This window comes from Tachysurus vachellii, chromosome 2, assembly GCF_030014155.1.
Source record: "Tachysurus vachellii isolate PV-2020 chromosome 2, HZAU_Pvac_v1, whole genome shotgun sequence".
NCBI lineage: Eukaryota > Metazoa > Chordata > Actinopteri > Siluriformes > Bagridae > Tachysurus > Tachysurus vachellii.
In genome coordinates this window covers 28,360,217-28,375,511 of record NC_083461.1, presented here as the reverse complement: position 1 = coordinate 28,375,511, position 15,295 = coordinate 28,360,217, and the positions used below count along the sequence as shown (strand labels likewise).

General features: G+C 39.9%; 1 protein-coding gene across 1 annotated transcript in view; it reads left to right on the top strand.

The window, feature by feature from the left end:
* Positions 1–15,235, top strand: part of LOC132841698 (sodium/potassium/calcium exchanger 2-like) — a 36,724-nt gene extending 21,489 nt beyond the window's left edge. The window contains exons 6-12 of the mRNA XM_060864155.1: positions 1,821–1,871; positions 3,471–3,551; positions 4,531–4,613; positions 10,715–10,849; positions 11,107–11,196; positions 11,696–11,862; positions 12,585–15,235. Of these exons, the coding sequence (XP_060720138.1) occupies positions 1,821–1,871; positions 3,471–3,551; positions 4,531–4,613; positions 10,715–10,849; positions 11,107–11,196; positions 11,696–11,862; positions 12,585–12,834 (857 nt within the window). The 3' untranslated portion in view covers positions 12,835–15,235. The remainder of the gene's footprint in view (positions 1–1,820; positions 1,872–3,470; positions 3,552–4,530; positions 4,614–10,714; positions 10,850–11,106; positions 11,197–11,695; positions 11,863–12,584) is intronic.
* Positions 15,236–15,295: the final 60 nt, after the last annotated feature.

Below are 15,295 nucleotides of genomic sequence, written 5' to 3'. Positions count from 1 at the left end.
AACTTAGCAAAATCGAAATAAGGCGAATGGAGCAGTCGGCCTTCTTGTCAGAAAAGTCGCTAGGTCCCAGACAGCTGATTCTCACTGTGGCCTGTAGGTCAGACCGAATTAGCACACATCCAGACAGACACTAGCTTTATCCATGTTATATTTATGTAGCCGATTATCCTGTTGCTGACTTCATACAGTATAAATTCACCTCACTGCCTTTTAGTCTGATGAAGTTATTGCACAGCCATGAAGACTCACAGCCACAGCACTGCCTGACTTATTAATGATCTTTGAGAAGCCTGGGAGTTTATTCAGTCTGTCTGGCAGAGGCCTATATCTATACACAGCTAATAAAATTAGCCTTGGTTTTATGGCCAGATCAAACGTGACATGTTACATTTAGATCTTGATCCCTAAAAATCTGTCAGTAAACAAAGAACTGGGCATCTGAATGATTTCTGAGCCGAGGGTGACATTGCTGGGGTTTAGCGAAAGGACAAGACTAGCTTCATAACTAAGATGCTACTTGTTATTATAGCAAACAATCAAGCTAAATTCTAGACTAGCATAACAGTGCACTGACTAAAATGTGAAGTAGTTTAAAAATCATCAGGCAGTAGCATAACGCCTACCAGGACAACAAACTAACTAGCATTATAGTATGTATGCTAAAACAGTAAACAGGCTAAACTAGCATGAATCACATTAAACAAACTGAAACATGGATTTAATTGTTCTGAAACAGTAACTATATAGCACTATAATAAACAGAATTCAATAGGAATTAGAATACAATTAAACACATAACATTAACCGGCATTACAGTAATAATCTATTCAGGTTATTGGTTAACAGGTGAAAACAGTACGAAAATTTCAGCTAGCTTTATAACTAGCATTATATTAACAAGCTTATACAGTAACTAGCATATAACTAGTATCAACAGAATAATAGTACTGTAAATATCAATCATGAATTAGCATGATTTTATAAAAACAGTATTTTTTGTATGAAAGTCAGTAGGCAAAAAAAAGACTTGAACATTAATTAGCATTCTGCTAGAAATGTCACTAGCTTTATTGTATCCAGAATCAAATATACACTAACATTATTGTGTGCTGATTATTTTGTTAACATGCAAAACATGAACTAGCATGATACCACACAGGCAAAAACAGTACTTAGCATCATAGTTAACAGAATTAAACATGAATTAGCATTCTGTTAAACACATTAAACTGTTTTTAGCATTATGGTAACAAGGCTTAAACCTACACTAACATTATAGTGCACAGATTATTTTATTAACATCCTAAAACAGTAACTAGCATTATAGTAAACAAGAAAAACAGTAACTAGCATTATAGTGAACAGGATTAAACATGAATTAGCCTTCTGCTAAACAGATAAAAAGCTAGACTGAGAACAGACTCTAATCTCCACTCACATTCCTGTGCAAAAAGTATTTGTTTAAAATACTAGAACACGAGCTAGTGCTATACTAGAATGGCAAAAACAGTAATTTCATCACATCTTATTTCATCTTATTTATATTTCCTTATAGATGATACAGACGTTCCAAAACAGAGCGAGAATGTGGGTGAGTGTGTGTGTGTGTGTGCGTGTGTGTGTGTGTGTGTGTGTGTGTGTTAAACATCTATGTTGTTCTGTTTTGCACTTATGTTATGAGACTGGGTTAAGGAGAGAGATTTTCCCGATCCATGCACGCTGCATCGCTCTGTCATGCTCACCTTCACCTCTTTGTGTGTATGTGTGTGTGTGTGTTTGTGTGTGTTGCCTTACACTTGTCTCTGTGTGTGATGTTATAGAGCTGGGGACTTATGGCAAGCTAAAATATTATCACTCAATGACAGAAGAAGGTAAGATCCTTTCTTTCAGTGTGGTTAATCCTCCATGCTCATCTTCCCTGCTCACCTCTTACTTCATCGTGTGTGTGTGTGTGTGTGTGTGTGTGTGTTGTTTTCACGCACCTGCTTTGACGGCCTCTCTTGGTGAGATTTCACTAACATAAGTGCAAATCGTGTATTCGTCTATGACAATTTCATTTCCTTGTATTTTTTTCTTCTTTCTTTCTTTCTTTTTCTCTCCCCCCTCACCCCGAACATCCCACACCTTCATTTTGTCAGTTGGATTCGTTCAGCATCTTGTTGGTGTTTCTGCTCCAGTCATTTAAAAACCTGAGAACACGACCATGGTCATATTTAGAAGCTATAAAACTCTCTCTCTCTCTCTCTCTCTCTCTCACACACACTCACACTCACACACACACACACACACACACACACACACACACACACACACACTCATCATGGAGCTGATGTGCAGAATAATGTGAGTCACTCTGGGAGGAGTTTTGGAGTAGCAGCCACATCCAGCTAATATAATAACGAGCTTCTCTCTCTCTTTCACTGTCTCCCTCTCTCCCTCTCTCCCTTTCACTCTCTCTCTAAACCAATAATAGCACTTCTGGGATGTCTGGTTACAGTTGAATTGCTTTAGTCTCTTTGAGGAGGGGTTAGACCGGCATCACGGCCAGCGCGGTGACAAATCGGCTTGTGCGGTTCCTCTGATGTTGGAGAGAATGAGCCGACGCCGGCGTCTAATTTTAGCTCCGTCCTCATCACTACGCTCTCTTCGCTCTCTTTGATGTTGCATAATAGAGCATTATTCACCAGCTAATTTTCCACACGGAGGAAAGATGGGTGATTTTGAATTGTACCTGGTGTTTTTATTTCGTTTGATGTCATGAACCAGAAACGCTGAGGGTTTATATGGAGACGAGAACGTGAAACACTACTAATTCATTGCACAAACATAGACCATGTAACTTTACTTCAGCCAATCAGTGTGTTGAAATCTGATTGGTCAAAAAGTGCATTACTTCTGCTAGGTTTATATCAATGCACATTATCATGCTATACTAACATCTCCTACATTCTGATGCTTCAGATAATCTGAGGCTAATAAAACAACTGTTAATCAAACATATAATCGTTTATGTGGTCAAATTGTTTGTTAGAAAATCAAGTGAAGTTTCCAGAAGACAGACTTTGTCCCACTGCTGGATTCTGAGCAAAGTTTTCGGATGTTTGTCATGAACCAGAGCATCTGTGGCCGGCGGGCTTCATCACCCAAGCTCACTGACCCCCAAAAGGTCATATAATGCAGATGTGCACATCTGTAGGGGTTAGATTAGCTGGTCTGGGCCACCGCTGATGGCTACACACAGCCTGATGGGCAGAGAGCCAGCTGGAGTTAATGATTTTGTCAGGAAGGTCATTGAGTGTTAAATAAGGGTGTTATAGAGTGTGTGTTTGTGTGTGCGGAGAGTATGCTAACACTCTTACATGTGCTTATTCCGCTAAGACTACCACACCCTACAAATTTAAGGGAGATTTAGTTATCATGCTAAAGTTACATCCATTCGATTGAGCGCTCGCTCTTCCTTCATCTTTCAGGAAAGTTCCGTGAGAAGGCATCCATTCTTCACAAAATTGCCAAAAAGAAATGCCAAGTGGAAGACGCTAACGGAGTGGCTGGTAAGTTAAACTGCTAGATTTCACATCTACCATAAAAAAAGATCAAATGATGTTATTTATTTATTTGTTTGTTTGTTTGTTTGTTTATTTATTGTTTTTTGGTGTGAATGATACAAACCAATGTATTAGCACCTGCATTACATCCACACATGCAGTTAGCATTTTAGTACTTAGAATTAGCATTGATTAGCACTGATTAGCAATTTTTTGTGTTATTGTATTACTCCTTGTACACTGTTAGCTGTAGCTAACAGATCACTATCGTAAACGTGTAGCTTGTTTTTTATTTTCATTAGAACTACAAAACTTACTTTAATGGTTAACAATACGGAATGTTATATGATTTAATACGAATATTCATAGTTCTAGAAGATAAAGCAACAAACGTTAACATTCAGAACCTTTTATACAATCTGATGTCCGTGATCAGTTCCAAGTCTTTTGTTCTTTTTTTTGTGTTTGTTATAAAATAATAATTTAATAATTTTATACACACTTTGAACTTTCCCCTCAATTTTGATTTTGATGACGATTTATATTTTCTGTCACTAAACATTAGCGTTGTTAAATGTTAAATATAAACGAGACATGGTTAGCATTAATTAACGCATTAAAATTATGCTAGCATTGCTAAGCAAAATATTATAATAATCCTTCATTTTTTAGATTATATAATCAAATTTATTTCCCTTCCATCTGATCTCCATTCATCCTGATCAAAGTGTACACACACACACAAACACACACACTCTTATTCCCACACAGCAATTATGCTAACAGAGCCACATTACCATATTAGCATCTTAACGCAACTCAAATGGCACGTCGCCATTTACACATGCTTTCTTTGATGTCCTGTCCTTATTTATTTTCACATACACACACACACACACACACACACACACACACACACACACATACACACACACACACCTCCTGCAGGTGACTGTGCTCTAACAGTGTGTTGTGTTTATTTTAGATAAGAACCTCCCGAATAGCTCCAGCGTGGAGGTGGAAGTTTCTCCACCTCTGAACGGCACTGCGGGACAAGAGGGAGATGCGGTGAGTCAGTATAACACAAACACACACATACACAGTCTGCTGGCCTGTTTGATGTTGCAATCTGACTACAGTTTCAGAGTTGCAATCTGAGTACAGCTACTCAATCCGCTCTCACACACTCTCGGTAGTAAATCGGTATATAGTGTCCATGATTTGGGACACTATTAAAGACTTACTCACTACACACCGGGACACTGATGACTCCTTCTAATTTCCGTGTCAGTCACCGGTGTACAAACCCAAACGTTAAATATTTCACTTCTGTACGTCGTGTAAATGTGTTCGTTTCATCACCCACTGGTTCTGTCCTGATACCTCCAGCAGGGTCGTCAGCTAGCTAGATTTATTTTTTTAATTTTTAAAAACTTAAAAGTCTCAAAAGACTCTGTAGATAGACGTCAAATAACATTGCTCTCGTAGCTCTTGATAATTACAACATCATTAACAAGCCATGACACACATATTACCAGTGAGTGAAAATAGTGAATGAGCTTCATTACTGGGCTCCCTGTGTCTGTGGTGCATTGTGGGATTTTTTTAACAGTAAACGTTCCACTGCACTAGAAGGATTTTGCAACTGAGAGAGAGACGGAACTTAAAATGGCCGACTCCATAATCAGCACCCTGACTACTGAACTACTCCTGTTCCTTAATTCTGACATGTTAATACTTTAGCCATCGTGTTATGTTTATATGTTTACCAAACATAACACTTAACGTGTTTGTGTGTGGGTGTGTGTATGTTTGTGGGTGGTAGTGTGTGTGGGATGACTGAATAACACTAAGGTCAGGATAAGATAATACCAGAAGGTAATGAGTTTACAGTTTATACTCAAAGGGAAGAACACTTCATATTTAACCTTCCTACTATAACACAAACACACACACGCACACACACACACACAGAAATACTCCCTGGCTTCCCTCTTGTTTGGTTGATGAAAAGCCTACCACCTCCTGCCCCCTGTTGGCGCAGCACGGTGCCAGGCGAACAGATGGCACAGCTTGCGTGCAGACAGGAACAGTGCCCTCTCAATGTCACCGTGACAACCGGGTCACCGGGGGCCAGAAAACACGCATTGCCGTTCCAGCTCTCTAAGACACACCATCGCTTTATACGGCCTGTCAATCAGACACACACCCACAAAACACATTCCCTATTTATTATTAATTTACTTTACACACACACACAAAACACATTCCCTATCATTCATTTACTTTACACACACATATACACACACAGACACACACACAAAACACATTCCCTATCATTCATTTACTTTATACACACATACACACACACACACACAAAACACATTCCCTATCATTAATTTACTTTACACACACATATACACACACAGACACACACACAAAACACATTCCCTATCATTCATTTACTTTATACACACATACACACACACACACACACACACACAATACACATTCCCTATCATTCATTTACTTTATACACAAACACACAAACACACACACACACACTCACACACATAAAACACATTCCCTATCATTAATTTACTTTACACACACAGACACACACACAAAACACATTCCCTATCATTCATTTACTTTATACATACACACACTCTCTCACACACACACACACACACACACACAAAACACATTCCCTATCATTAATTTACTTTACACACACACACACACACACAGATTAGTCCATGAACTAATAATTAATAAAATAAAACAGACATAATTTCCAGAGTAACAGACAGAATTAAATTATTTAAGGTTCTGCTTATTTTAATTAAACATAACAAAATAATTCTGTTACATATTATTTGATTAATATAAAATTTATATTAGAAACAATATTATATATATTATCAGTATTATCAATATTGTAGGTGTGAAATATTAATATATCATCTAAATATATACCTAAAAATTTACTTGAAACTAAAGTAATAATTTTTGTATTTAATAACATATGCCATACGACTGTGTGTGTGTGTGTAAAATAAATAAATGACACTGAATGTGTTTGTATATGTGTAAAGTAAATGAATGGGGTGTGTTTTTATGTGTGTGTATGTGTGTAAAGAAAATTAATGATACGGAATGTGTTTGTGTGTGTGTGTGTAAAGTAAATGTATGGGGTGTGTCTGTGTTTTTGAGTGTGTGTGTGTGTGTGTGTGTGTGTGTGTGTGTAAAGTAAATGTATGGGGTGTGTGTGTTTTTGAGTGAGTGTGTTTTTGAGTGCATGTGTGTTTGTGTGTGTGTGTGTGTGTGTGAGTGTAGTGTTTTTGTGAGTGAGTGTAGTGTTTTTTTGTGTGTGTGAGTGTGTCTGTGAGTGTGTATGTGTGTGAATGTAGTGTTTTTGTGCGTGTGTGTGTCTGTGTGTGTAAAGTAAATGAATGATAGGGAATGTGTTTTGTGTGTGTGTGTAAAGTAAATGAATGATAAGGAATGTGTGTGTGTGTGTGTGTGTGTGTGAATGTAGTGTTTTTGTGATGTTTACATGAATGATAGGGAATGTGTTTTGTGTGTGTGTAAAGTAAATGAATGATAGGGAATGTGTTTCGTGTGTGTGTGTGTGTGTAAAGTAAATGAATGATAGGGAATGTGTCTTTTATTTTGCAGCAACTCTCATCGTGTTCTTTCACTAAACACTTTTCTTTACTTTACTGAACGATGGAGAAAGAGAATCTTTGGTGTTTCAATTTGTGCTTCATGTCCTAGCCGTACAATTACTGCTGTTTGCATCTGCAGCAGAAACATAACCTGTCTTGAGACCATTAGTCCGAACCCTCAGTGCCTGTTATCTCTGTCACTCTTCTGGGCTTTTGTGTGTGTATGTGGTGTATATATATGTGTGTGTGTGTGTGTGTGGTGTCTGTGTGTGGTGTGTGTGTGTGTGTGTGTGAGAGAGCACGAAAGCTTTTGCTGACACACAGTTCTCCTCTCTGCTGAACTCCTGCTGGATCTATTTTTGGCGGCCCACACTGCCGTCCCACGATGCACCTGTGTGAGTCTGGCAGGAAGCAGCGGCGTTGGCTTTGCACCTGTGAGTGATGCGAGGGTTCCTGCTCGATAATTACACCACTCCTCCTGCTCACTCCCCATTCTCACACACACACACACTCACACACTAATACACACACACACAGGCTGAAGGTCAATTTAAAAGCCAACACCTAAAACTGCAGCTATTTTTGCAGCTATGTTCTTTATGTTAAAATGAACTCGAAACGCATGAACGCATTAAAAACACCCATTCAGGTCTCTGGAAAACTCCTCACTCAAAACTATTTCTCACCATTATTATTGTTTTTTAATTATTGTTTTTTTTTCTATTATTACTTTTTTTCTCTTTTGTTCTGTCCAAATTTATTTTACAGATTATTACAGTTCATAAATTCTTCAAATCAGAAATTTCATTTAAATTGTCCATCAATTACTTCACCTTTTAAATACCCAGCGAAAGCTTTGTGATCTTTTGTAACCTTGCTGTGTGTGTGTGTGTGTGTGTGTGTGTGTGTGTGTGTGTGTGTGTGTGTGTGTGTGTGTTACACTTTTCCCATCTCACGCAAACCAGGAGCCACTGATCACCTGGGAGTGTGTTAAAGATGGAGATTTCTCACTGACTCACACTCACTCACTCAGACACACACACAGGCTGTTCTTCAGTGAGCTGACTGTTCTGATTCAGCAGTTCTCCTAATGAGCTGGTGCCTGAGATCAACAAGAAAAAGAACAACACCAACATGCAGCGTTTAACGCACTGCACACGACACATAACTAATGAGCACAGTGTCACACAAAGAACACTCACAAACCAGAGTGTAGCCTGGATATTAACACAAGACCCAAAAAAATCAGCTCCGGAATTAGCTCTGAAAGTTCGAACACAATCTGTAGAACATTGAAGGAAATTTCGGATCAAAATATCCACTCAGAGCAACAGCAGGAAACGATTAACACTGTATGTACCGTCATCATCATGCAGAAACATTCATGTGTTAAATCTCTGACCTCAGATGGACTTAAATCTTTGACCTCAGATGGACATAAATCTCTCCAAGCCCCGCCTCTAAACCACACCCACACAAGGTGAAACATAAATATTCTCCCAGCATCAGCTTTTTTTATTCAGGTCCTTTGTACAAGAGTCAGGTTTTTACCTCACTGTATAACACGAGCATTAACATTTAGTCAGTAGGATCAGCTCATGGTCCTGTGACACACATGTAGCATCAGCGTGAATGTTAGCATCAGCGCTACACGACATTGAATCTCCAGCTAGCGATCAGCAGCTTTGCGCTGTGTGTCTGAGTTTCAGACAGATTTTGTAGTTTTTTCAGACGTCTAGCCAGGCGGAGCTGGTTCCGTCACATCGTCTGTTTCCTTCCACAACTTTTCCTGGCAGTTTGCTGACAGGAAGAATCATCTCAGGCTGACAAACTGACCAGCGCAACAAGAATTCAGCAAAGAAAAGAAATGTTCTTTGTGAACATTTTTCACCACAGAATTTAAACAAAATATACAGAAATATTTCTTTAAGCTAACATACAGCAGTAAATATCCTCCACATGCACTCACTACACAGTGTGTCATAGAATCAGCAGCTTATTAATGATTGTCTCGTGCCAAAAAAACGAGATGTTGACGACGCGATCGCTGACATCCCAGGTGAACAACCACATGTGGCATAACTGATTATCACAATGCGTGTGTGTGTATGTGTGTGTGTGTGTGTGTGTGTGTGTGCGTTTATTTTAGCTAGCTGGTAACCTGCTGCCCAATCAGAATGACTTGACATAAAGATAGCCCACACATTTAAATTAAAGCATGTTAAAGCCTAAATTCCTTCAACAAACCAATAAATAAAACATATTAATGTTTAAATAAACTGTTCAGTAGTTATTGATGGATGTGTTGAAAGATTTATGTCTGAAGTGACTATAGTGATGTATATACAGTATATTGGCACTGAAGGGCTTACTAAGAAGTGTGTGTGTGAGAGAGAGATAGAGAGAGAGAGAGAGAGAGAGAGAGAGAGAGAGAGACCTCCCTTGGGAACATGTTCACACTGTCAGAGTTGACTTCACGCCGCCTGTTCCAGGCACTTGACCCATTTTTGGTGATGATCAGTTCCTTCTGTCAGAGACATTAATGGAAGTGTGTGGGGGTGTGTGTGGGTGTGTGTGTGTGTGTGGGTGCATGGGTGTGCGTGCATTTGCATCTGAGACTGAAAGAGTGTGTAGTGTGGGTGTATACGCAAGCTTTTTCCCCTCTGGCTCTGATCACCAAGGCTACAAGAAGTAACCAGGTGACCGACGGGTTCAGCAGAGTCTACAAGCATCCTACAGGATCTCTGCCACCAAACCACCACACAGACCAGCGATAAGTTAAAGGAACACGGGCGGTAAAGTGTGGTTAAGAGCAGGTCAAGCTAAATCCTCCTGTCGGGTTGAGACCTGTAGAGGTGGGGGGGGGGGGCATGCTGGAAGAGACCACACCCATCAGCATAGAAATGTTTTATCATTAGATAACAGAACTTTGTATTGATTTGCTTCTGTCTCAGGGGATGAACCTGGAACACCTAGCGTACATAGCATGCTCAGACAAGTGTCCAAGTGGGAGTTTACACCGTTCTAATTGTGTGTGTGTGTGTGTGTGTGTGTGAGAGAGAGAGATAGTGTGTGTGTGTGTGTGTGTGTGTGTGTGTGTGTGAGTCTGTATGTGTGTGTGCTAGTTTACATAGTTCTAATTGGAGTGTGTGTATATGTGTGTTTGTGTGTGTGTGTGTGTGTGTGTGTGTGTGAGAGAGAGAGAGAGAGTGTGTGTGTGTGTGAGAGAGAGAGTGTGTGTGTGTTTGTATGTGTGTGTTAGTTTACATAGTTCTAATTGGAGTGTGTGTGTGTGTTTGTGTGTGTATGTGTATGTGTGTGTGTTTGTGTGTGCATGTGTCTGTGTATGTGTGTGTATGTGTGGATGTGTGTGTGTGTGTGTGTGTGTATCTGTGACTGGGTGTGTGTGTGTGTATGTGTGAGTGAGTGAGTGTCTGTATGTATGTGTCTGTGTGTGCACCAAGACATAACAGTTCAGCTTGTATCCACATCAAACAGGGTGACGAAGACGACGAAGAAGATCAGCCCCTGAGCCTGTCGTGGCCCGAGAGCAGTCGTAAGCGCCTTACGTACCTCTTACTCCTCCCCATCGTCTTACCCCTGTGGATCACGCTGCCCGATGTCCGTAAACCAGTGAGTGTGAAATTAATACACAGCTAACATCCTCCATCCTTCTGCTGCTCCAATACTCAGGATTTTGTAAAAGAATGTAGTGTCACCCTGTGGCCACTAGGGGCACTGAAGAGTAGTATAGCTTAATGCAGAAGTGTAGAGTTTAACTACAACACATTGTAACATAATGTATTAGAAAACAGAAAGATTTTTTTTTGAAGGAGTAGAACATGACAATGATCAGTATTGATGTGTTTTTTGTTTTTTGTTTGTTGTAGACATCCAAAAAGTTTTTCCCCATCACGTTCCTGGGTTCCATCTGCTGGATCGCTTGCTTCTCCTATCTGATGGTGTTTTTAGCTCACCAGGTACAAGAAACAAAACACACAAGACACGAGAATAAATACAGAAATGCTGAAATCAAAACACTCCTCACACACACACACACACACACACACACACACACACACACACACTATACTACACAGGATTGAAATAAATCACACTTCAGGAACCTGCAGTTCAGGGACTAGTTGCGAGCAGCGAAAAGAGCAAAAGAGTAAGCGAAAGCAGAAAGTTCTCAACTAATTCTGGAAAATGACTTCAGCCGGATCATGCATTGTGACTCAGTGGCATGTGGATGAATGAATCAGAGATTTAAATTGGCTTGATTCTTTTCTTTTCTTTTTTGTCTGTAAAGGCGTGTAGGCTGATCTGTCTCAGAAGGAAAGTTTGGGAGTTTGTGAAGAAGAAACAGAAGGAATTACAATGTTAATATAAAGCAACACTGTCAGATCTCTCTCTCTCTCTCTCTCTCTCTCTCTCTCTCTGTCTCTCTGTATGTCTCTCTATCTATCTCCTGCACAGGTTGGCGAGACCATTGGCATCACGGAAGAGATCATGGGGCTGACCATCCTGGCAGCAGGAACGTCTATCCCAGATCTCATCACCAGCGTCATCGTGGCACGGAAAGGTCTCGGAGACATGGCGGTGTCCAGCTCGGTCGGCTCCAACATCTTTGACATCACCGTAGGGTAAGAACCATGACATGACTGCCGTGTACAGGCTTCTTAGAAGAAGAAGAAGAAGAAGAAGAAGAAGATCTCACACTGATTCAAAAGGATCAAATGACTTCACAGAAAAATCTTTCTCAAAGTTTTGACTGATATTTTGGATAACCTTGAATCTCTTCAGTTCAGCTTTAGTTACAGACTCTGTATTCATTCTAATGATCTAATGTACACTCTTAAAAATACAACAAAAATAAAAAAGGGGTTTCACAGTGATGGCAAAAAAGAACATTTTTTGGTTCCCCAGAGAAACTTCCAATAAATCGCTCTTTAAAAAAAATTACATAAAGAACATAATTTTAGTCTAAAGAAACTTCTTTTACAACATGGACCCTTCTGTGCAATGGAAAATAAAACCATGGATGTTAAAGGTTTTTTGCTGAACCATACAGTGTCAGGACCATTATAGAACCTTTAAACTCCATGGAACTTATTCATTGCACAGATCCTTTGTAGTGGAAGAAGTTCCTTTAGACTAAAAATGCTCTTAATGACTAAGAAAAAAGTGGTTCTGTTAAGAATCATTGACTGAAATGTTCAACAGGGAACCAAGACTGGTTCTATGGCCTCACTGTAAAAGCTCTTTTTTTGGTTCTTCCTGGCAGCTTTCTTTTTAAGAGTATACTGTAGTGAATAAATGTCACTGGAAGGTACTGGTGATGTCGTGCTCTCTTGTCTCTCCACAGGCTGCCCTTCCCCTGGCTCTTGTTCTCTCTGGTGAACGGTTTGAGTCCGGTGGAGGTGAGCAGCAACGGCCTCTTCTGTGCCATCGTGCTCCTCTTCATCATGCTCCTCTTCGTCATCATCTCTATTGCCGCCTGCAAGTGGAAGATGAGCAAGCTGCTGGGTTTCATCATGTTCCTCCTCTACATCGTCTTCCTTGTGGTCAGCGTCATGCTGGAGGACAAGATCATCGTCTGCCCCATTTCCATCTGACGCTCTTCACTCGCACCATCAGTCCAGCAAAGCACCCTTTCGGCGAAGCTCCGCCCCTTCTCATCGAAGCAGGAAGTTGAAAATGAACCTAAACCTCAAGCTGTAGTTCCTTTAATAATTGACCCCTTTAACATATCAGTGTCTGTTTACACCCTGAAGCCTCATCCATGTTTCTCCAAACCTGCTTTCCTCTCATCAGAGTCCAATGGTTCATCCTTCAGCTGGAACCGCTGGATGTCTTTGTGTCTTGTGCGATTTTTCTGGACAACGAATCTTCTATAGTTGTGTTTTTGGAAAGTTAGTTAGCTGCTTGTGCTGAGCGATACGTCAAAATCTGGCAAAAAAGGATCCTGGAACTGTAGAGAAAAAGAACCATCAAAAACAGTCTCTAAGGTATCAATTAAAATATCCGTTTTATATTATTTTATTAAATCATTTATACTATTTTAGTTTTAAACTTATAAAATCCTTACAACGTTTGAACGAACAACTTAAACCTAAAGCAAAAAATGTTTACTAGGGCAATTCTACAAAATCTATTCATAATATAAACCTGGAGTTAAGCACCTGAAGAAGAAGAAGAAACACCTAATGCTTTTTCTCAACCAAGAAAATAATTTCCCATCATAAAAGACTCAGGTCAATTTCCATCAGGCAGAATGTTTTCTTTTTAATCAGGTAAATAAACTAATGACCAGAATGAAAACGGAACCTGCTGTGCTGTTGCAATGGAAAATGCCCCATGAATTACACAAACTTACACCATTTTTGTACCAACTGTAGTAAATAAAAAAAAGTCTCTTACGGTTAATTGTAAGAATCATTAGCGATGGAATGAGGTAAATTCTGAAAAACAGCAATAAATAAAAGAAAAGAAAAGTTAAGCTAGAAAAGTCATTACTTAGTAATTCATAGTTACGTTGTATAACGACCTTAACGAAGAATAAGAATCTGTGACTTATAGTAAACTTTGCAGGTTTTTCCTCTCAATTTCTGTTAGTACCTTCTGTTGTTGTATCTTTGACCCATGAAAATATTTAGTTTCCAATTTGCATAATGGATCATGGAAAGGAAGAACGTGCTGATTTTGGGATTTTTTGTGAAAAAAAACAAGCAGATTTTTTATTTGCAGTTGAACTAAAAGAGATTTAAGCATTTTTGAGAATATAAATTTAAATTTAAAGCTACAGGTAGTTTTTACAGTGGATAAAACGATCGCTCAGCACCAGTGTTGTAATTTAATGCTAAGCGAGAGAGAGAGAGAGAAAGAGAGAGATTCAGATCAGGATGTACTATGCATGGCATTCTCTTCACCAATGAGACGATCCTGGAGAAAATTCCAAGGTTTCAGATTTGATGATGTTCCGAGGTCAGATCCAGAGCTACGTTTGCTACATGAGCCCTAACCCGTGCAGCTTCACGTTGGCTCGAGACGTTCTCTAACGAATGCTCCTGGGACGGACGCTTTGATGTTTTTACCTTTCATGAAAGTGTGAATGTTCTGGTCAGACAGTCGGTAAAAAACAGGCAAAAAAATGATGACCGATGTGACAAGAAGATTTTGAGTGCATTCAGGGCACTATTGTGTACGTGCAGATAGTCATGTTTTTTTTATCAACCCTCCCCACCCATTCTCTGACCATTTCACCCAACTACCCATCTCCTGACCATCTCACCCATCTGCCTTTCTCATGACCATCTCACCCATCTGCCCATCCCCTGTCCATCTCACCCATCTGCCCATCCCCTGACCATCTCACCCATCTGCCTTTCTCATGACCATCTCACCCATCTGCCCATCCCCTGACCATCTCACCCATCTGCCTTTCTCATGACCATCTCACCCATCTGCCCATCCCCTGACCATCTCACCCATCTGCCTTTCTCATGACCATCTCACCCATCTTCCCATCCCCTGACCATTTCAGCTATCTGCCCATCCCCTGACCATCTCACCCATCTGCCTTTCTCATGACCATCTCACCCATCTTCCCATCCCCTGACCATTTCAGCTATCTGCCTAGCCACCTCCTTTTTACGACTCAGTTACTTTTTCTTGTGTCACGTGCCCGAGTCACAATTCCACCTGACTGTTCCTCTGATAATTGATATAGCGAGTAGAACTAGTTGAAGCACAGTATTGAAAATAATCACCAGAAGATTTAAAAAGAAAGAAACAAATGAATCACGATCAGCACCTCGGCACACACCCATTTCACCCTCAAGCATGTTATTGTGTATACGGATAACATAGATTAGCCTCCTAAAATAGTATGCAAGAGGAAAAAAAAACAAAAAACACAAGAGCGGACAGCTGAGTAGACGCTTTTAGACATAGTTCGGTGTCAAACTAGCCTGTAGATAGTTCTTATATATAAATATATACAGTGAGGAAAATAAGTATTTGAACACCCTGCTATTTTGCAAGTTCTCCCACTTGGAAATCATGGAGGTGTCTGAC